Source organism: Anguilla rostrata, chromosome 1, assembly GCF_018555375.3.
Source record: "Anguilla rostrata isolate EN2019 chromosome 1, ASM1855537v3, whole genome shotgun sequence".
Taxonomy (NCBI): domain Eukaryota; kingdom Metazoa; phylum Chordata; class Actinopteri; order Anguilliformes; family Anguillidae; genus Anguilla; species Anguilla rostrata.
In genome coordinates, this window is record NC_057933.1 from 41,601,916 (window position 1) to 41,624,318 (window position 22,403).

Here is a 22,403-nt window from a genome sequence, read left to right on the forward strand (position 1 = left end):
TGATATGTACAGTAGACCTAACTGCCTCCTGCAAAAGTTACCCACTAGATTATCCTATACCCTCATTCAGTGTTAAATTAATATTCCTTTGTAATTCACATTGTCAGCCTAGTGAACTGCCAACTTGTACGCATGTGCAGAACTCTAATGGTGCATCCATACTTGCAGTCTTGGTGCAAGCTCAATATTGTCCGTCCCAAAAACAAAGGGAAAAAAAACAGTTTGTTGAATGATTTTTGCACGTTGGCATTTTCAAAATGTGCCAGCTACCATGCATTTCTGCTGGTTTATCCAGCCTTTTCTGCATGGCTTCCCCTCTGGTCCCACTGAGGTTGGATATGCAGGAGTTTCTCGGTTGTCAGTTCAGAACAAGCTCTCATTTCCAATGATGTTCTGACACTAAAATAATGAATGAAACAACAGTTTTAATAACAAGACAGAAAATGGGGTAGAGACAAGTTGATAAACAGGAGTTAAGTTTCTTGGTCAAGAGTAAGGTGGGGGTCTTGACATTTGTATTATTAAGAGGAATGTATAAATAAGTAGGCCTGTGTGTTTTGTTTATTGGAAAACGTGTGCTGGCCCAACTCAGTGTATATTTAAAAAACTAATGTGAGTACTGTTCTGTTGCTCTTTTCAGAGCCAGGTTTCAGAACAATAGAGATGAAACGGAACTTCACCACTTATGTTAAAATTAAAACTCCTTTGGTCACACACAAGAGCCACCTTAGATGGCCCGCTACCTGATAGTTGCCAGTTTGAGTCTCATCTGGCTCAATAGAAATGGAGCTGAATCATAGTTCTGCCAGCTAACGTGATCAGTGCAGACACTGGAAGAACTGAAGGGCTTTTTGTGAAAAGCTTGCTACTTTTGGAGTACTTTCAGTAGTACTCACTCAGGGCCTGCAGTCCTAAAATGGCTGCCGAGTCCAGACTGTCGTCAAAGCAAACATGTCAACCGTTCTTACGGATGAGTCATCAGAAGCACTGCGGGCAGGCCCGTATGACCTAATGCACAGGCAGAGCAGTCCTGCCGGCCAGCCCTCAACATTGTCTGTGACATTATGGGCCTGCGAGCCTATCCTTTTGCGGTGTCACCCTCCCTGATGATCAGAAGCAGCCAAGCAGTTAAATCATGGTGGCCTCTTCCTCTGTTGCCAGCTCAGGCAACTGGGAGAAGAAGATTAGATTTCCTGCCAGTGGCTTCTAAGTACAGACCAGTCAAGAGACCTCAGGGCCCAGAATTTTACCCCTCAATGTCAAAACCCCATCAACGGCTTGGCAAGTGACCATCCTTACAGCTTGTCCACGGAATCTAAAATGGTGGGAACCTAAGAACTATAAACCAACAGGCTGGCAGGGATCCTGCTCTTGTTTCCAACGTGTTTCTTTTTACAGAATAGCTCCAGCCGCCACCAAGCCCAGCCAATCAGGAGAGATTGGGAGGTTAAATTCCTTTGAACTAGGTTGCGCACAATCTTCCAGCAGTAGATTTATTGTCAGTATCTGAACATGTTAGGTTACTGTGTTTAATCTAGTTTCTCAATGCATTATGAATGAATTATAAGGTATTCACTCTGAAAATGTTGATATGTATTTATTATAATTTTTAATGGAAGCGGTGGAGCTCACCCTGACTGTGTTAGGTGTTCCCAGCAGAGCTAATTACAAGCCCACCTGTCGTTCCCAGCTACTGTTAGCTGTAGCCAGCTCTGGGGCTAAAGTAGCAGGTTGCAGCTGAATGTTATGACTGAAAGGAATGAGAAATCCAACTGAACCAGGAATGCACTGCTCTAATTTCAGGTTGCTGATTGTAGTTCTGAGTCTGACAGTGAAATGGCCCCAGTAATTCTTAGCCCCAGTCACTGGAAAGGGATGTATTTTTAATGGCTGAAACTGAAGGGAAAATACTATTCACACCGGACTGGGGTTACGGGAGCTGTTAATGCAGCTCATCCACAGTGTTGGCATTAGCTCTTGAAATAGTGGAGGCTAAACTATTATTTTGCAGTGCTGTCTGACTGTCTTTTGCTTGATTAACGAACTTGACATTCTGTAGTAGAATTTGTAGGAAGTAGAAGAATCTGTAATCAACTTTCTGAATGATCCTGTCACTGGAAATAGCCTATTGTCTCACGTTATAGTGCGCTCTCTATGTGAAATAATAACACGGGTTAGTTGATAAGTTTGATTTAGTAAAATCAGTTCATGACAAAGAGTCATGACAAAGATCCATTTCAATGGATACATCTCCCATTAGCGTCAACACTTAAAACTAATTTTCTGTGGTAATGCTAGTGGAAATGTTTTTTTTTTCCCCGTCAGTAATTAGAATCTACTGTTTAATGCTGTGCAGATTATAACATCCGTACATTGTCAAAATAGCAGGCTGAGAGCAATTATTGGCCAAAGTCTGCAGTCATACAGTCTCCTGTATTTCCATAAGTGCATCGATTCTTCTCCCAGATAGGCCTACACTTTGTTGTTCAGCTTACTTTTAGGTTGTGGTGTCTCATTAGCCTAAGTTTTGATTTTAAAAAGTTGCATTTGCCTAAAAAGGGATCAAGTCCATTGTTAGTTAAAGCTCACAGTAATATGATGTAATATGAATCAGGTTACATACCCAGGATTTTAGAGCAAATTTATGTATATAAACACTTAACAGGAGTGGAGTTTGTTTGGACCTCTGTAATGTTCAAAGATTTATAATGTTCTTAGATTTAGACACTGAAGTCAATATAAACCAATTTTAAGACTTTGAATCCTTTATAGATTTGAATCATTGCATTAATTATTATAGCCTAATTGTTTAAACAATTATTTTTACATTTTCTCATGATTAATCTAGCAGTAATGGGGTTCTGAGAACATCAGTGATTCTTTTTGAAGTTCAGTTTTCTGAATGACATCCCTTTTCAGAGCCCAGCTAACTATAGCCTCTTTAGCAAACTACTTTATTTTTTCTGCCATTTCTTTATTAGCACTGTTGACTTTTCCACATTGTGTTATTAGCTATAATGCCAAGACATGCCCTTTGTCTAATTTTGTTAGCGTAGAATTTTTATGAATGAGAAGTGTGACATAATTTTCACCTTCTTGCTTCAGTCACAGTAAGGAGCTAGACGAGTCATAATTGCATGTGCTACTTCCATTTTCCTACCAGTTTTCGTGGAATGTTCAGTGGTCATTTTTAGGTCTACGGCAGCTCTAAAATAGCTCTCCATTCCAAACTGGTTTTATTTTACTTGAACAACTTCTGTGAATGTTTGTCTTTTCAATGCAATAGCCTATTGAAGCCATTTTATTTATTTTTTATTTAAGCATGAGGTTTTTGTGGAGGGGAGGGGGGAATGAAACCATAGTTTTTTAAAGTGTATGTCTGTATCCCATCCTAGCTTTAATCTGATCTCTCTGTGCAGGAAAATAGAACGGTGAATTGCAAATGCATGCAAGGGTAATTAAAGCAGATGGTGAGCAGTTGCTCTGTGCACCCGGGAGCAGGTGGCATGCTATAGATAGGAAAGCATGACTAGGCTCAGCTGTGTTGGTGCACTGGGCAGGTCATGTAGAAATGTCATCATAGTGAGGCTCAGCTGTGTTGGTGCACTGGGCAGGTCCTATAGAAATGTCATCATAGTGAGGCTCAGCTGTGTTGGTGCACTGGGCAGGTCATATAGAAATGTCATCATAGTGAGGCTCAGCTGTGTTGGTGCACTGGGCAGGTCATATAGAAATGTCATCACAGTGAGGCTTAGCTGTGTTGGTGTACTGGGCAGGTCATAAAGATAGGACAGCACAGTGAGGCTGAGCTCTGTTAGTGTACTGGGTGGGTCATATAGATAGGACAGCACAGTGAGGCTTAGCTGTGTTGGTGTACTGGGCAGGTCATAAAGATAGGACAGCACAGTGAGGCTGAGCTCTGTTAGTGTACTGGGTGGGTCATATAGATAGGACAGCACAGTGAGGGTTAGCTGTGTTGGTGCAGTGGGCAGGTCATAGATTGGACAGCACAGTGAGGCTTAGCTGTGTTGGTGCAGTGGGCAGGTCATAGATTGGACAGCATAGTGAGACTGTACTGTGTTGGTGCACTGGGCTGGTAATAGATAGGACAGCACATAGATAGGACATCAAAGTCTATTATCAAGCAAGCTATTGAGGTTACTGGTTAGAAAGTCAGTGATGTCAGGGCGTAGAATGTGTTGTCATTGGAAATGTCACTATTGTGGGTGATCAGAGAGAAATATAGCCTGAGATCCAAAAATGTATTTATAGTAGGCTACCTGGTAAAGACTGCCTCCTGAGCCAGTACTACCACAGCAGCATGCTTTCCCTTGTGCTTTTTTTATTACTATCCTGAGCTGCCCCTGCATAGCTTCTTCACTTGATTGTTATAAACATTTGTCAGCTCTTCTCTCTCTCTCTCTCTCTCTCTTTCCCTCTCTCCCTCCCTCCCCTTCTCCTCCATTTACTCTGTTTTTCTTCATTTTTCTTTTGCAGCACGCTATCTTTTCTGAGATTATGGCTAAGACAAGCTGTGCAGTTGTATCTTTATGTTCTGTGTTGTTTGTAAAAGTTTAAATCATGGAAAGAACATTTTGTTCTTTGCATAGTTGCCTTTGCTTTGCATCAAAATAAAACCAATGATTCTTTTTAAAACATATTTTTGGATCTGTGTAAATTATGCTTTTAAGCTTGAATCCAAAACCGAATGCTCTGGTACAATTTTTCAGAAGTGTGTGCAGAAAAGGGTACAGTGTGTGAAGTGAAGAGTACAGTGTGTAGTGAATGTAAGGGTAAAGTGCATGGAGTGTTGGGTAAAGTGTGTTAGTGTAAAGTGTGTGGAGAGTGAAGGGTAAAGTGTGTTAGTGTAAAGTGTGTGGAGAGTGTAGGGTAAAGTGTGTTAGTGTAAAGTGTGTGGAGAGTGAAGGGTAAAGTGTGTTAATGTAAAGCGTGTGGAGAGTGAAGGGTAAAGTGTGTTAGTGTAAAGTGTGTGGAGAGTGTTAGGTAAAGTGTGTTAATGTAAAGTGTGTGGAGAGTGAAGGGTAAAGTGTGTTAATGTAAAGTGTGTGGAGAGTGAAGGGTAAAGTGTGTTATTGTAAAGTGTGTGGAGAGTGTTGGGTAAAGCGTGTGGAGAGTGAAGGGTAAAGTGTGTTAGTGTAAAGTGTGGAGAGTGAAGGGTAAAGTGTGTTAATGTAAAGTGTTGAAGGGTAAAGTGTTAAGAGTACAGTGTGGAGTGAAGGGTAAAGTGTAATTAGAGCTGGGGCTTCCCTGAACAGGAGAGGCTTTAATTAGCCATTGCTGCTGAGGTGCTTGTAAAATTAGCTTCCCTCCCAGCTGCAGTTATAAGAGGACAGTATGGAGAGCGCACAGACCTGAAGGCCCATTTACTGTCTGTGAGCAGGGGCTTGCATGCATGTGCGCCATACTCTGGAGCATGCCATATGTCACTTAAAGGCCTACTTTATAATTAAGTATATTAATCAATGCTGTTATTTAAACATTTCTGAAATATCATTTTGCAGAAAAAACTGATATGAAACATCTTGGTGCTGCCCTCTAACATTTGAAAAATGCTTTCTGCATTCCACTCTGGCCCCGTGATATGAGAATACCTCTTTGGAGATACTACTACGTCATGTAAATGTCAATCTAGATATCCAGTCAGAAAATGACGACCGCAAATTTGTCAGTTAACTTTTTAATATGACAGAACTGTGACAGCTCCTATTTGACTAGATTAGGTTCAGAGAAACATGGCGTCCTGTTCATAAAATGTCTTTTATTCCACCTAAGCAGTCCACTAAAGTATGTTTCTGGAAATATTTGAGGTGAGAAATGGGCCATGTAATTGCTGAATCTTTATTCATATTTGATCTGCAACGTCTAGTTTGACAGTTTGATCCGAGTTTTATGAGTGAGGCGCAGCAAAGCTATACAAATTTCTTTGTATATAGAATACTTTATGCAAATGAGATGGACTCACCTACACCTACACCTAATCCCCTCACTATCCATCTTCCGCCGTGGCCTGAAGACTCATCTCTTCAGACTATACCTAGAATAACCACCACCACGCTGTATATAATTAAAAAAAAAAATAAATAAAAAATAAAAAAAAACCTTTTTCCTGTCACTTGTTACATGTTGCCCCATCCCTGCACTTCTTGGTAAATTGTATTCGTCCTAATACTGTAGCTTATTCTTCTGCCTAGTTTGGCTTTGCAGATGTTAGACCAGGATAGTGTTCATTGTTCTTGGCTAGAAATAGCTGTTCAAAATAAGTAATTGTACCTTACTGAACCCGTGTTCAGCAGTTGTCTATGACCATGAAAATGCACTTTTTGTACGTCGCTTTGGATAAAAGCGTCTGCCAAATGAATGTAATGTAATGTACACCGCCCGTCTCAGGACACATTTTTCTAAATTGTGTAGTGGTGTGGAGCCAGGCTGAAACAGTGAGTGCTAAATTGTTAAAGCTGATTTTCATCTCTACTGAGGAACATGTTGAAGAAATCTCAAAACTCCAGTCTGGTTCAACATATGGAAGTGTGGAGTGTGAAGTACAGGCAGGCGTATGCTGGTTGTACATGATACGCACGCACACACACCGTGATTCCTACCATGTTAGTTAACTGGCACGGATGATTGGAAAATACGTTTGCTTTTATGAGATGTAAGCCCCTCTGGTACCAATGTTCCCTACTGAAAAATCACATGCTGTTAAGCCGGGTATGAAGGAGCAGGCCTTGTCTGCTGTATAAACCAGGTGAGGTGAGTTAACTGTGTTAGCAACTGCTGTAATCAGTCAAGTGCTGAATAACAACAGCACCAGCACACCCTGTGACTTTCCAAGGATACTGATGTCGGCAGTCACATCACTGCTGGAAACTTTAGTAAAGGTATTTAATCTGACTTGATAGGCTAGTAGCTTGCTTCCTTACATCCTATCAGATGGGTCATTTGGGTAATGTTTAAACAGGAATTTGTGGGACTTACCCAGGATGTGGGTGCACTTATTGTTCAAGAAATGAAAGGACAGGTCCAGTGGTGCAAAGTGCATGCTGGAATATTTGTCACAGGGATGATCAAGGCGCTCGGTTCAAACAAGGCTCTGGAGCAGCCTGGAGCGACCTGCTGTTTATCAGAAATAAAAGCCATGGCAACGGCGCGGTGCCGCGTGACTCATCTATTCAAACTGCACCTGGCTACCTTCAGCTGGTAACCTTCCGATGCTATCGCTTACCGACCCAGATACCATGGAGCGGCTCCGTCCCGCGCGCTCTCCTCACAGCTTGGCCGGGTTCCAGCCCGAGTGCAATTTTCGCTCTTTTGCGTCATCCGTGACGCTGAAGAAAATGCTAATTGGAAAAAGAGAATGCAGGTTTAATTTCTGGTATTTCTGTGCAGTTTATGCCAAATACTTTATGTAAATTATGTTAATAACCCAGTTTGCATTTTGACTAAGGATAATATGCATCATTTCTCTTTCTTTCTTATGCCAGTAGAGCATGGGAGTTATGGAGAGAGAAATGTTTTGTGGAGAAAAATGTAGTCAATTTCCTGATTGACGGGCAGGTTTGGCACAGGCCCTTCCCACCACATGCACTGTAATGATAAATGGAGCAGGCCTGCACTCTACATGGAGAAACACTCGTTCCTCTCCTAAGGTCCTGCACATTTGACTTTGATTTTGGTTCGCTTATTTTGTATGTAGGCTATGTCTGTATAAACATAGTGATTTGCTCAGTCTTGATGCTTTTGCACACTGCTATGGATTGGTGTTGGGGAAAAATCGGAAATTGGTGCTGAAAGTTTGTATTGACAGAGATAGTAGTAACCATGGCGATGTACTTTTCACCTTTATCTTGCAGGCTGAGGCAAGACTTGCTGCGAAGCGGGCGGCCCGGGCAGAAGCGAGGGATATCCGGATGAGAGAACTGGAGCGACAGCAGAAAGAGGTACGGCAGCTGAAGCGTCCGTGCCCGTCCTTGCAGGTTCCCCTCTGCTGAGAGTCAGCGTTCTCCTTTTGAGGGGAAATCACACATGGCGCTCAATGACATCATCATGTTCACCTGGGAAAGGCTGTTTGCTGGCTCAGTTCGGTCCTGACTGTGCCATATTGCCGTTTTCCATATTGTCTGATTGCTGTGCTTGTGGGGATTGTGTTGGGATGGGAGTGGACGGCCTCTGGAGAAGCGGTGTCATCCACACTGGTGTGTCTTCAGCTCGCAAAGCATTGCGCCCACCTGTACAGTGAGAACTAGGCATGGGTTGTATGAAACAGAGATTCAGGTTTTTAACACAAACTTGTGTTTTGCTAACTCTGAGCACCAGCTAAAGGAATTTTGAACTGAACGTGACTCCCAGAATATCTGTTTTTCTCCATGTGCTGTTTCCTTCTGTAGGTTTATCTTTGTTTTGCAAAAGGTACTTTCTGCTGTGTACAGCCTACAAACCAACGTATCATTCTGAAATAAATAATCAAGACTGTAAAGTACACTCCTTTTTATATTGCTGGCCTTTGCTCTTTGTCACTAAGAAGGTGTGGATAACTGAACCAATATTGTGCAGTTTAGCTATGACTAAAAGGCATAGATTATGTTATCTGAAAGATGACGCAAAGGCATTGCTTGGACTTGTGCACATTGTTTTCTGAACGATAACTGGAAGGCTCTGCTTATGTTATTTGTATGATAACTGAAAACATTGGTGACGTTAGGAGAAACATACAGAGGCATGTGGCTATTTTCAGCTGCACTTGCTTGATTTGTCCAAGTGTAACATCGGATACCTGGACCAATCAGTGCTGTGCATGCTTGGTGCACATAAGAAAAAATGAACGCTGGAACTCACGTGACATGTTGGCCTTGCAGCTTAGCTCTGTTGATGCACAGCCTGATAGCCAACAGATTCAAACCCATGTCTTATTCCAGTTAAAATTCATCCTGCAGCATTGTGCCAATCTGAACCCTGCTTTCCTTTGTGCTGTAAGATTATCGTGAAAAAATGGCTCTGTGTCAGTAATACAACTATGATCTGTATATTCACTTGAACACACATTTCAGTTTTGTGCGATATTGCAGTCCTTCATTTGTATGTGTAGACCTCACATTAGCCTGAGGAATGTGCATGTGTGATAATGGCCTTGGAAATGGCTCCATATTTATGGACTTAGGTCTTACCTGCCTGTCATACATGGTCTTCTGATAAAGCTTGTGAGATGGTGACAGAAGTGGGAAACAAAAAGAAGCCTGCAGTATGGGTCCTGTATCGCTGGGGCTTGGTTCCTTAATCTGAGCTTGCATCACTGGTGAACAGCACAGGGTTAGTCGAATAACGCGGAAGTGTTTTTATGCATTTTTAAACGCGCAGGGTCTGCCCTAGGTAGGCCAGGATTCAGGCTGTGACACGTTCTGTTCAAAGATGTGCGGAAAGGTGTAGTGTGTGTTCTGAGGAGGCGCTGACGGTATGCGTGAAGCATTCGCAGTCAGGGAATAACTGTTTGGACGTGTTTTTCCCCCCTATAGCACTCCCACCACCACTCCTCCTCCTCCTCCTCTGGGAGGAAATGGGGGCAGATCCACCAGTGGATGGTATGAGAGACCGCATGCCCAGCCCTCTGTGTTCCCGCCCTACTAATGCTCTTCAGGGCTCCGCAGTCATTTTAGGAGCATTTGCCGTGTGCTAACTGAAGATATCATTTAGGAGCTCGTCCACTAATTGGCATGCATCAGCATGCTCCTAAAAATTTCAACTGAGGAGCGCATGTGCTCCTTGATAAAAATGTTAGCATAGAGCCCTGCACTTTCTTTATTCTCTGCACAATAACAGCGTGTTTTTACTGTCGTGTGTTTAATCGAGAAGCTTCTGCCCACAGCCACTTGTAGAGTGATTTATAGAGAGATTTGCAGAAGCTAGCGGTTTGGCGCTGTGTGGAAACTGTAAACCTGTAACCTTCCACCGCGGGCCAGCTGCTCTGTAGCACACCGTGGTTTAACCTAAATGCCTGTTTTACACTGAACGCACCTGTGTCGTGTTAAAGGCGTTGTGTTAATCTGTAGGTGGGTGGACAGGCTTGCCCCGTGTTAAGAGTGTTAGGCCCTGAGTTTGACTCTGGACTTTGGAGTGCTTCCCTCTCCTTATCACACAGATCTCTGGAATGAGAATGAGCATGTTGCGCAGCGGAAAAATCATCTTCTTTAGCATAGCGCTCATAGCAAGGGCTTTTCATTTGGAAACGACAAAGGAATCTGACCTTCACTTTTAAGCGAGTTATAAATTGTGGCTGTAGGTCATGCATTTGCGGCATGCTGTTCAAAAGTACGTCCATCATAAAAATTAAGGCCTTCTCGAAGGGCAGTCTTAAAGGCTGTTTGCTGGGTGAGTTGAGAGAAAGATACATGGATAGAATTCCCTCGTTTTTGTAAATCCGGGACACGGTGCCGTCGCTCACATGTGCATGCGTTTGTGTGGGCAGATGTTGAGCGGTTGGAATGGAGTTGGAGCATGCGGTCTGCTGTTTTCCACGTCTTTGATCATTGGCAATGGCCGCTCCGAGTTTGGTCACCCTTCCGGTTGTTGGCGGTCCATTCGCCATTCCCATGCCAGCTGCCTCCTCTCCTCTCATTTCCTGTCTTTTTCCCATGCTGCCCCTCTCCCTGCTGCCCCACCCTCCAGGCCGACACGGAGAAGGCCCGACACTCCCACAAGTCCAGCAGCCACCATCATCGGGTTTGTGCGCCTCATCTCCTGCTTTCCCTGTCCTCCTCATTTCCCCATCGCTCTTCTCATCTCTCTCTTTGTGTCTTCTCTTGTTCATTCAGGCGCTGGATGATGATGTGAAATCAGTTCGTAGCGTTGGGAATTATAGGGTGTGTACCTTTCAAACAATCACTGCCTGTTCATATCGTGTTTTCCTGTAACAGTCCATTTATAATAGTCTTGGCTTGTTCTAGCATATCTGTGGACTTTGTTTGGACTCTAGCAGAGTTTTTTTTTCCTCTGGGAAATTATTCATGTGGCACGTCAGCGTGACTGCATTACATTTCCTGGATCCAGGAGCATCCTACATGTGCTTTACTGGGCAATGCAGGGCCCCACAAGCATTCTACTGGGGCATTGCAGGGTCCCACAAGCATTCTACTGGGGCATTGCAGGGCCCCACAAGCATTCTACTGGGGCATTGCAGGGCCCCACAAGCATTCTACTGGGGCATTGCAGGGTCCCACAAGCATTCTACTGGGGCAATGCAGGGCCCCACACGCTTTCTACTGGGGCATTGTGGGGACCCACAAGCATTCTACTGTGACACTAGTATTGTTTCTGCAGCAACGGCGTGTGTGTGTAGAACATAATGTATTAAAAAAATGAGGAAGAATATAAGTGCTTTAAGCGGTGGGTTGTTTGTTTTGCACTTCTGATGCATCCCGTGTTCTGTTCTGGTAGTCGTCCTCCTCTTCCTCACTGCGGGACACGAGCAGCTCTCACCGGAGTCGTGCCAGCACCTCTCGCAGAAGAGACCTGCTGGTGCGTGGGGCTGTCCCCATACCTGTGTGCCTGTGTGTGTGTGTGTGTGTGTGTGTGTGGGGAGTGCTTATTTGCATGCTTGTACGCTAACGTGTGCCAACAAGCATCATTGATTAATTCTGCTGACTGACAACACATGACTCACTTTTCATTAATAGCTTTACAGGGTAAAAATGAAAGTCTTGTGCTTGTTTCTTTTTTTTGTGTTGCTTCATAAAGTGGATGGTCTGTGGCTCCTAAATTTCCTAAATTAAGTAGAGGGAAATACTTTTAGAATGCTCGTCTGACAATGGGAAATTAATTGTCAAGAAGGTTTTGCCTTAAATTATATTGATTGTACAATAATGCTAGCTATAAATTTGATGATGGACAATAACTGCTATTCGGTGCCACTTGATAGTGTGTATATATATATATATTTATATTTATACATACTGTTTATCAATTTGTGTATGAATGCCACGAGGCATGATCTTTAACCTTATTTTTTGTAATAATATGGGGCTTCTATTATATATATGTGAATATTTCTGTGTGGTAGTGAATGCTTGTTGGAAGTGTGATCTAACAACAGTGGTTGGTGTTGTTGTTTCGCCACATAGATTTTTTTTGTTTTTGCCACAAATCCATATTTGCAGTATGCAGCGGTCATAAAAGCTTAGACAGTTTTTTAATATACAGAGGGACCAGGAAAGAAAACTTAACATTATTTTCTCTCAAGGCTCAAGCTGTATGTCCTAGGTCCTAAAAGATTCAATATTTGAGGTGCCATCCCCGCAGGTGCATAGGTCCAGGGTTCATTGTCTACCCTGTGTAGTCACTTTCATTTTTACTTTTTAGAGTTTTCATTAAGCCATAAAAAAGAATTTGCACTTGCATTTTCCGAAGGTATGAATGGGAAAATATGTAATTCTGATGTAAAGAGCTGGAGGACTGAGTGGCTCCTTCTGCAATATTCATTTTTCAAAAGTTCACTTTTGATAAACGGCACTAAATGGACTCACACGAGCATTTAGTTGGCTAACTTGGAGAAATATATGGAAAAAACACTTAACTCTGACAGCAGTCAGTGATTGACATATTTCCTCGATTGATTGCATCTGTCTTGAATTAGCCACCATTCCAGGTGTTACTCCACCGTCTCCAAAACCAGTTGACATATTGAAGGAAAATTTGTAACACATAATGTTTCTATGAATATCTATACAACATTAAAAAAAAAAACGTTGTAGAAATCGTATAGCTGCGACAAGAAAGTCAAAATGTAGTGTTCTAGACTTTAACCTGTAGTCAGGAAATTTAATATAGCCTACATGTACATCTGTGCTCATAGAAACTACCTGCAAAAGGTCACATTAGTTGGTGTCATAGGAGTGTATGACAGGAGAATTCTCACCACTTTGCAGCCAATTTTCTCCAATCTTTATAGGCTACAAAAGGTTGATATGGAACATAAAACAATGCATTAGGCACCGTATTGCCACATCGAGGCACAAAAACTGGATGTATAGTATATTTTTTCAGTGCTATTAGTACTTAGCCCCACTGCTTGTAGTTATATTTATTAGTCAATTTCCGGAGGTCACTGACCAATAACTCAAAATGGCTTCCATTTTCAGGTCTATTTTTATCCACTTTTCTTGGTTGGAAACTTGAGGTGTAGGGAGCTTCACTGGTTTTATTTGTGTTTTGGCTTGGTTTTGTTTGTGCTCAGCATGTCTAATATTAGTATAGAAGTTTTTATGTTTCTAGGTTATTTTGTCTCTCTTTATTTTCTGACTCCAATTTTCTGTTTTCCTTCCTCTCAGTCTGACAGCCTCCCCAGCACATCTTCACTCAGACCCTCCCGTTCTTCTGTATGTAATCAACAGTATAGCACTGCTTTATCTGTTGTCCTCCGATTATTGCTGAATGGTGTTTAGGGGTGTTCTGTTGTAAAATACAACACAAATAACATCTATTCCTCATAAAAAATATATTCACCCCATTTTACGTAGTCAGTACTTTTTGGAGCAGGGAAAAAAAAATGTTACCGTTGAAATTATTTTTGTATCACCCCGATTCTTTGGCTGTATGTGTGACACTATTTCCAAGTAGACATTTTGACTTTGCTTCTTTTTTTAATACGTCATACTTGCCACTGAAGTTCAAATGAAATTCAGATGCAGCCTATTATTATGATTCATATAAATGGAAAAGTCATCCCACCAATTTTTAAACTTCCTATAATAGTGTAAGCAATACTTCTCAGTGATACTCATAATTTAATCTGTCCTCATCTGGACACCGAACTCAAGAACACAGTTTGGTGTCCAGATGAGGGCTCATTCGTTACTGATGAATCAGGCTTTAGGCTGCAGCATGAGATGTGCGTCTGATATAGCAGATTTAACAGCAGTCACGGAATGCTGTGGACTGTTCTTTTCAGAGGTCTGTGCTAAATCAGGGGTACAGTGTGTCAGTGGCCTATTCGTAATGGTTTCTGGATTTTGATTGCCTTCGTCCCTTTGGAGGCGACGGGACAGGTGCAGTGACTCAGCTTTTCCCTCCCTGTGTCTCGGCAGAGTTCTGTGTACAGCGACCTCTACGGCCTAAAGAAGACACCTGTCTCTAGCACCTCCAGGAAGGACCTGCTGGTCAGTTTAGCGCTGCCGGGAAGCGTGCGCTGTTGTGGAGACTCCACACGCAGTCAAATGCTAATGCACTCCCGCTAGACAATGCAACCAGATGGACAGTCACAATGCTGAGACATTAAAACATTCCCATTAAACAGTGTAACAGATGCACATAGGCAGGGTCACAGTCTGGCTTATTGCAAGCAGTTATTTAGGTAATGACTGGACGGCAGATGCTATGAGCGTTCGTTTTGACAAATACTTAGAAATGGCTGAGATTTCCTCAGAAGCTGTAAAACTGCCAAATCGGTTGTGTTGTTTTTTGTTTCTGATGCTGTTCTGTTGCTATTGCTCAGATAGCGGACTATACAGTATATGAACCGTGTTGCAACAAGTGCTATTTATTAATTGTGTGGATATTTTGACTTGACATTGATGCAGTATATTTAGTTTGGGTACATGGGTTGTGATGTAAGGATGATGCTAGTCCATAAAGAATGGTACTTGGTGTAATGGGATGCAGTAACTTCAACCAAAAATTAAGTTTTTATGACTTGAATACCAGGATTTATGCACATTTTATTTGTGCTAAAGTGCTTCTAAACCGCATTGTCATAATTCAACTATTTAAATGAAATTCTTTCTGACATCACACGAATGGTCAAATACATCTTGACTGGTAAAAGAAATAGAAAATCGAAAATGAAGACAAAATGCTGTGACAATTTTGGATGGCATGAGCCATATTTCAGTCAATAAAAGTTCAGGCCCTTATCACTAACAACAAGAAAAACTGATTAAATGAAAAAATGAACTTTGGTTCTTCAGTAATAAAGCCAGTGAGGAGGTGCAATCATGTAACCAATCGTGTAAGAATTACTCGAGAGCAAACCAAAACGTGCCCGTTATGCTGCATTATGTTCAAAGAAAAGTCATTTTATTTATAATTAATTAATTAAATGATGAAATCAAGTTTATAGGCCTATCTGTCACCTTAAAATGGCCAAGGAAGCCAGCTTTGTTTAGGTGTCAGAGCCAGCTGGCAAGCGAGAGAGCAGCTGACGTTTGCCAGCCGATTACAACTGAAAGTGAAAGATTAAAACTTTATTACTGTGGGGAGGCACACTGTGGGGCTGCCGCCCACAATCTGGGTTCAGTATTGGACCTTTGGGCCTATATTCACATGCAGGAAGGCGTGAGCATTTATATGAGCCACCCGACAAACCCCCTTTATTGATTGCTTACCTATTTGGTTTGGCTAACTGAAAACATATTCAAAGCGCCTTGCTGAAGGTAATTCACAAAACTCATAAGCAATAGTTTGCTCTCTATACAGTTCTGAACTCAATGTTGAATTCAAGGGAGCTACAGTCCTAAACCGTATATTCGTTATTAAAAGATATGTTATGAAAAACAAATTGGATAAAAACGCAAGCAATGCAGATCATACTCTACCACTGTTAGTCTTTGGCTAATTATATTGTATGACCTCATAGCTAAAGTTAGTAGCGCTGGTGTATATGCTGTATGATCTCATGGATAAAGTAATACTGGAATATATACTGTATGATCTCATAGTTGAATATTGTAATGCTAATTAGAGTTGGGACTTTTTACAGTTTTTTTAAATTATGACAGGCTGATTTGTCATTGCGTTTCCTCAAGTATTTCAGATTTTCACATTGCATTTTTTCAGAGCGTTTAGGAATCTGTGGAGGGGTACTTGTTTTCCCGAGTAAACGGTCCCGCTCCTAATGTTACTGTATGCACTGTATGACCTTGAAGTGCTCATTACTCATGACTGCTTTCTGTTAATGTTCAGAATTACTTCTTTTTTCTTCAGACCGGACTGTTCCATGACCAAAGGAAATACAGCAGCCTACAGAACAGCAAACCTGTTTCTGCCTATCAGCCTAGAGCCTGTCCTCCTCTCCCTTCTCTCCCTTCATATCAGCCTAGGGTGTGTTTTTTCCCTCACTCCTGCCTGTTAGCTTAGGGTGTTTCCTCTTTTCTCTTTAATTCCCACCTCACTGCTAAGGGGGTGTCCTCCTCTCCTTCCTTTTCCTGCTTGCCAGCCTAGGGTGTGTCCTCTCTCTCCCTTCTCTTTCTGTCTGTCACCATTGGGTGTGTCCTCTCTCTCCTGTCACTTTCTGTCTGTCAACATTGCGTGTGTCCTCTCTCCTGCCTCCCTCTGTCTGTCAGTCTAGGATGTGTCCTCTCTTTGTCCTCCTTCAGTCTGTCTGCCTAGGATGTCAATTCTGTCCCTCTCCTTTTCCTGTGGGTGTCGGTAGTGTGTGTCCTGTCTCCCTCTTCCCTTTGTCAGCCTAGGGTGTGTCCTGTCTCAGTCCTCTTACTTCCTGTCCGCCAAGGGTGTGAAATACTTAGTATTCAAGTACAGGATACCACTTGTAATACCAGGCCAGGTTTATTCATTTATTTTCCAAGATGTAAACAAGATCTGTAATCTTGGGAAAACATGGCTGCATGAAATATTTATGTAAGGGGCAGTATGACATAGGACCCTGGCACCCAGTCCTAGGCACAGTACTCTCATTGCCTGACACAATGACTCCTCTTTCTCTCCCTCTCTCAATGCACTGTTCTAACACTGCCTGGCACTGTGACTCCACTCTCCCTCTCTTTCTCTCTCTCAATGCAGTCTTCTTCTGTGTACAACGAACCCCTGGGGACGTCCCGGAGCCACAGGGTTAGTGTGACAGTGCTGGCGCCCCCTAAGGGTGCAGCTTAGTCAGAATACCAGAGCTCTGTGCGTTGCCATGCGTTACCGTCTCTCTCTGAGTGACACACTCCCATTCCTCCCGTCTCACAGGCCACACCCCCCTCCGGCACCGGGCTGACCCGCAGCCAGAGCCTGGTGCGTGACACACCCGCGCATGCCTCATTCTGCCTGCAGTTGTGGTCTCGCCGTGCAGCTTAAACGCAGCGTGCCAAAAATCAGCTGCGCGCAGTGCATGTCAGTTTCACCATTCCCAGAGTCCTCCTGTCCCTGACGCAAGCTGGCCTTATTACCAGCAGAGCTCTTCATTACAGTAAACGGTGAAATGCTAAACCTTCCTAATAGTGGAGCTTTTCATTGGATCCAACAGGGAACTGCTAAACCCTACTACCAGTACAGACCGCTAAGATGCTAAACCTTGCTGAAAAGCCGAGCTTTCTCTCTACTCTATGCTCTCTGAACACTTGAAAACGAAGCCAATGTTAGACTTATGTCACCCTTGCAAGTGCTTAACACATACTGTACCATAGTGTGAAAGGGAATGTCTGTATTTAGGGTTACCTACGTAATTCAAGGGAATATATATTGATATTGAGTTGCGTTCATGTGAGCCGCATGATCTCTCCCAAACAGTATGTTTGGGGCCTGGCTGATTCAAGGTGTGTCGTGTCTTAGCCTACATGATAACTGTTTGGCGATTTTGTCTTTGACCGAGTGTAAAATTTGCAAGTTCATATATTTGTTAAAATTTGTTAAACATTTTTGAATGAAGATAACCTGCGTTGGCCTAGAGTTTAATATGAGTGTAGCCTTGCGCTGATTAATATTTGTACCTAACATATATGAGTGTTTCTGGTCATATGAAAGCACGTTGAAGCTGTGTCATTTCTGTGTGTGGTGCTTTAGGGTGTGAAATTGGTAGCAATTGGTGCAAATTGGTGCTGATGTGTGCGGGTTTCCTTTTTGCCTTCAGGCTTCTTTGTATGATGACGACCTCTACGGCTCATATAATTCAAGAACTGTAAGTGCTGTGACTGTGCTGTAGTTAATGTTAGCGACGCGGGGCTGCTTAGTCCCCGACTGTGCCCACAGCCCTGTGTCTGTGTTATTAGCAAGTGTGTGTGAGAGAGTAGACAGTCATGTCCCCTTGACTCTGTCCACAATCTCCCTTTGTGTGCGTGTGTGCGCGTGCGGGTGCATTCTTGCGTGCGTGCATGTGCGTGCGTGCGTGCGTGCGTGCGTGCGTGCGTGCGTGCGTGCGTGCGTGCGTGCGTGCGTGCGCGTGTGTGCATATATACAGTACGTGAGTTGTTAGTGATGTCACCCTGACTCTCCCCGCAGCCCTCTGAGTACAGCTGGGCCTCAGGAACAAGCAGCTCCACACAGAGCAGCCCTGTGGTAAGACCTTGAACGTAAATCACACAGACACAGGCACACGCTCCTGCACACTTTCACACATGCCCTCACGCACTTATCCACAGGCACAAACACACACACATACCTACACACACATACCCACACACACACACACACACACACACACACATACCCACACGCACGCACACACACACACACACACGCACGCACACACACACACACACACACACACACACATACCCACACGCACGCACAAACACACATACCCACAAGCACACACACACACACATGCACACACGCATACACACAAGCATACATGCACACACACATGCACGCGCACACACACAGTCGTCTGTTGCTGATAACCTGCATGGTGTGGATTAATGTTCTCGACACTAACGTGCACACACGCACACGCACACACACACACGCGCACACCATGCGCTGGCCTGTTAGACTGTGCCATATCTAAGCACAGGATCCAATGAATCTGTAACCAGTATAGGCATGTCAAGGATCAACATGTTCCTTCTTTCACAAGTGCTGCAGACTCCTGGACGTTGCCATGGCAAAATAAGCTGCCCTGTAGTACGGCAAGCCCAGGAGCTGGATGTCTATTGACAGTTTCCGTCAGTCTGGTTTTTATATCGGTAGCTTCTTCACTGTGTAGCACTGTGCTGAGGACTCTTTCACCACAGACCATGCGGCTGCTTTTGTGGAACAGGGCGCTCTTGCGGCTTCGCATGCCAGCGCACGGGTTCCTGCGTAGCGCGTTCAGTAGAGCGCTAGCCAAACTGCACGCGCGTGATGGGCCACCCTTCTGATGGAGTTCAGATCCTCTGGGTAATCGGCTGCGTAGCTTAACAGGCCGCACGCTGCTCAGCGAATCACGTAGCAGGATGAAGAGACTTACAGTGCCCACAGCACACGACGTTTAAACTGCTCACACCTGAGGGTGGCCTACCGACAGGGAAGGCGAAGGAAGATTCGTCATCATTTTAAAAATGGACCCCTTGGTATTAAACGTCTTTTAATCTAATGATGGGCTGTGTCATTAATGCCTCATAGAAATCACATCATTATGTGATGTCATGTTTTCCCTTAGAAATAAATCACTCTCCATTCTTGTTTAGTAGACACATCAGTCACAACTGTGATTTTTCATTGCCTAGGAGTATGAAAGGAATATCTCAAACATAAAAATCAAGCTTCCAAGTATAAGTGTGGGCACCCTACATTTACATGAAATTTCTCTTTAGAAGATGTTCTTACCCGAAGTGGCGCACAGCTTTTTACATACAATCCTGTTTAAACATCAGGATGTATACAGAAGCTATTTGTGTAAACTGCGTTGCTGAAGAGTAAAACAGCTCCTACTCTGGTTCACTAACCATTATATTACACTGCCACCCCTTGTGAGAGCTTCTGACTTTGTAGGCCCCTGTTTGTTTTTTTACCATTCGAAAACAGAGAGACCTTCAGAGGAGAAATTATATTTTCTCCCTGTGTCTCTCTCACACACGCGTGCACTCGGACGCTCATAAACGGTTGTTTTTGTCCTTGGCTTAATGCAGCTGCGTGTTGAGAGGCCAAGTTGACAGCTTTATATTACGCTTCTCTGTTGGCTTTATTAGTGGCCTGCCACAGTGAAAAATACCATGATTGATCCGATTAGTTTTGTTCCATTTCTTTTAATACAAATCTGAACATATATGTAATGGTAGTTTTCAAGCACCGCTGTGTTTGGTCGTTAGTCTGTGTTGTATTATCAGACCTGTATCTGTTTTCATGTTCTGCTCATTTGCGGTAAGGAAATGGCCTATATTTTTTTGTATTTTTCTGTGCATATTATTATTATTTTTTGAGTTATTTTTGCAAACAAATGGGTCCCTGTGAAAAATGCATGCCTTGTGAAGATGAGTTTTGAGATCAATGGAGAGACGTGTGGTGTTGTGTGGGGATGAGTTTGAGTGTTCAAAGAGCATTCTCATCTGTCTGTAGTTGCAGCACTAGTAAGTGGCCATGAACTATAAAATTCCATTAAAAAGTTGATTATGATATCCACATAAAATGTTATAATAGGGATTTATAATGGTAGCTTGTTGTGAAAAACCATCACATTTTCACATTCAATATGGTAATGTTCACATTTGCAAGGCATTTAAATTGATATTCAAGATACAAATAATAGCTGTTAAATTTAGTATTCCATTATTATACATTCAATTTCCACTCTTAATATTTCAGTTTAGTATTGAGTACTGAAGAGAAAATGATAAATTGGTAGGCTAATTCAAAGCAAATGACAGTGTGAGAAGGCTCACTTATGTGGATGTGTGAGAATGTGAATGTGTTTGGATTTGTGTCTGTAGTACTACACCCGTTATACTTGTGTGATGCATGAAGATGAATAGTTACCGGTGTTTGTGTGCCTGCTGGAGAGCATAGGTGATGCTGCGTTTGTGCCTGAGTTACGTTGTGTGCAAAAGGAACCAAGAGTCATTCTCTGAAAATGATTTATAGGCGATTGCAGTCATTTGCTATATTTGGATCTTCTCTGTGCCAGTACACACCCAGCTAGGAGATTGATTGCTTTCAAACAAATGACGTCTCCTTTAGATGATTTTTGTTTCCAGAGAATAACTGTGCACCCTGAGATGATGCCTCTGATGTTGCCTCTCGCAGCACCACCCGGTGGTGCCTGTCCGTTTATGAAAGTGATTGTTTGTGCTTAGCGACCAGTGCATTTCAGCAAAAGACATTTTATTTGGATAGTGTGGCAAAAGTTTTACTTTGTGCATGTCTGACAGGGTGACTGTGAAATTGAAGTACTGTGTACATATGTGAAGGGGTGAGTGCGGAACTGGAGTAGTGCTGTCTGTGTGTGAGAGGGTGAGTGGGAAACTGGAGGAGTGCTGTGTATGTGTGTGTGTGTGTGTGTGTGAGCGAGAGAGAGAGCATGAGTGTGAAACTGGAGGAGTGCTGTCTATGTGAGAGAGGGTGAGTGTGAAACTGGAGGAGTGCTGTCTGTGAGAGAGGGTGAGTGTGAAACTGGAGGAGTGCTGTCTCTGTGAGAGGGGGTGAGTGTGAAACTGGAGGAGTGCTGTCTCTGTGAGAGAGGGTGAGTGTGAAACTGGAGGAGTGCTGTCTCTGTGAGAGAGGGTGAGTGTGAAACTGGAGGAGTGCTGTCTCTGTGAGAGAGGGTGAGTGTGAAACTGGAGGAGTGCTGTCTCTGTGAGAGAGGGTGAGTGTGAAACTGGAGGAGTGCTGTCTCTGTGAGAGAGGGTGAGTGTGAAACTGGAGGAGTGCTGTCTCTGTGAGAGGGGTGAGTGTGAAACTGGAGGAGTGCTGTCTCTGTGAGAGAGGGTGAGTGTGAAACTGTAGGAGTGCTGTCTCTGTGAGAGGGGGTGAGTGTGAAACTGGAGGAGTGCTGTCTCTGTGAGAGAGGGTGAGTGTGAAACTGGAGGAGTGCTGTCTGTGAGAGAGGGTGAGTGTGAAACTGGAGGAGTGCTGTCTCTGTGAGAGGGGGTGAGTGTGAAACTGGAGGAGTGCTGTCTCTGTGAGAGAGGGTGAGTGTGAAACTGGAGGAGTGCTGTCTCTGTGAGAGAGGGTGAGTGTGAAACTGGAGAGTGTGCTGTGGTAGTGTGACGAGGTCTGTGAGAGGGGGTGAGTGTGAAACTGGAGGAGTGCTGTCTCTGTGAGAGAGGGTGAGAGTGAAACTGGAGGAGTGCTGTCTCTGTGAGAGAGGGTGAGTGTGAAACTGGAGGAGTGCCATGCACATGTGTGAAACGGAAGACGGGGTCCTCATGTCTTTTTAATGTTCTTAGTCCTCGGATGATGACAGCTCCAGCACCGTATCCCAGGACCGGTACAGTCGCGGCCGGAGGGACAGCGTGGTGAGCTGCAAGCATGCTGGGGGACGGTGTCTGTGCCCCTCGGGGAAAGATGGCAGACTTTAGCGGGGGGGGGATGATATCGATAACATTACAGTGGGAACTGATGTACTGTAAGACCCAGCTGCTGAGGTGGGATGAGCTGGGGAAGCCCTACCCTGCTCCCCATGTCGGATCAGTCACTCGTGTACCGCTGGTCCTCTGCTTTCACTTATTCTACTTCACTGTGTTCAGTTGTGAACTGCAGTCTTTGTT

At 43.6% G+C, this 22,403-nt stretch overlaps 1 protein-coding gene across 1 annotated transcript in view; it reads left to right on the forward strand.

The window, feature by feature from the left end:
- The window catches only part of lrrfip2 (leucine rich repeat (in FLII) interacting protein 2), a 53,366-nt gene that overhangs the window by 11,055 nt on the left and 19,908 nt on the right, over positions 1-22,403 (forward strand). Inside the window, exons 3-14 of the mRNA XM_064333393.1 lie at positions 7,872-7,958; positions 10,678-10,731; positions 10,824-10,871; positions 11,446-11,526; positions 13,335-13,382; positions 14,091-14,162; positions 15,985-16,101; positions 16,801-16,848; positions 16,972-17,016; positions 17,852-17,899; positions 18,220-18,276; positions 22,083-22,151. Of these exons, the coding sequence (XP_064189463.1) occupies positions 7,872-7,958; positions 10,678-10,731; positions 10,824-10,871; positions 11,446-11,526; positions 13,335-13,382; positions 14,091-14,162; positions 15,985-16,101; positions 16,801-16,848; positions 16,972-17,016; positions 17,852-17,899; positions 18,220-18,276; positions 22,083-22,151 (774 nt within the window). The remainder of the gene's footprint in view (positions 1-7,871; positions 7,959-10,677; positions 10,732-10,823; positions 10,872-11,445; positions 11,527-13,334; positions 13,383-14,090; positions 14,163-15,984; positions 16,102-16,800; positions 16,849-16,971; positions 17,017-17,851; positions 17,900-18,219; positions 18,277-22,082; positions 22,152-22,403) is intronic.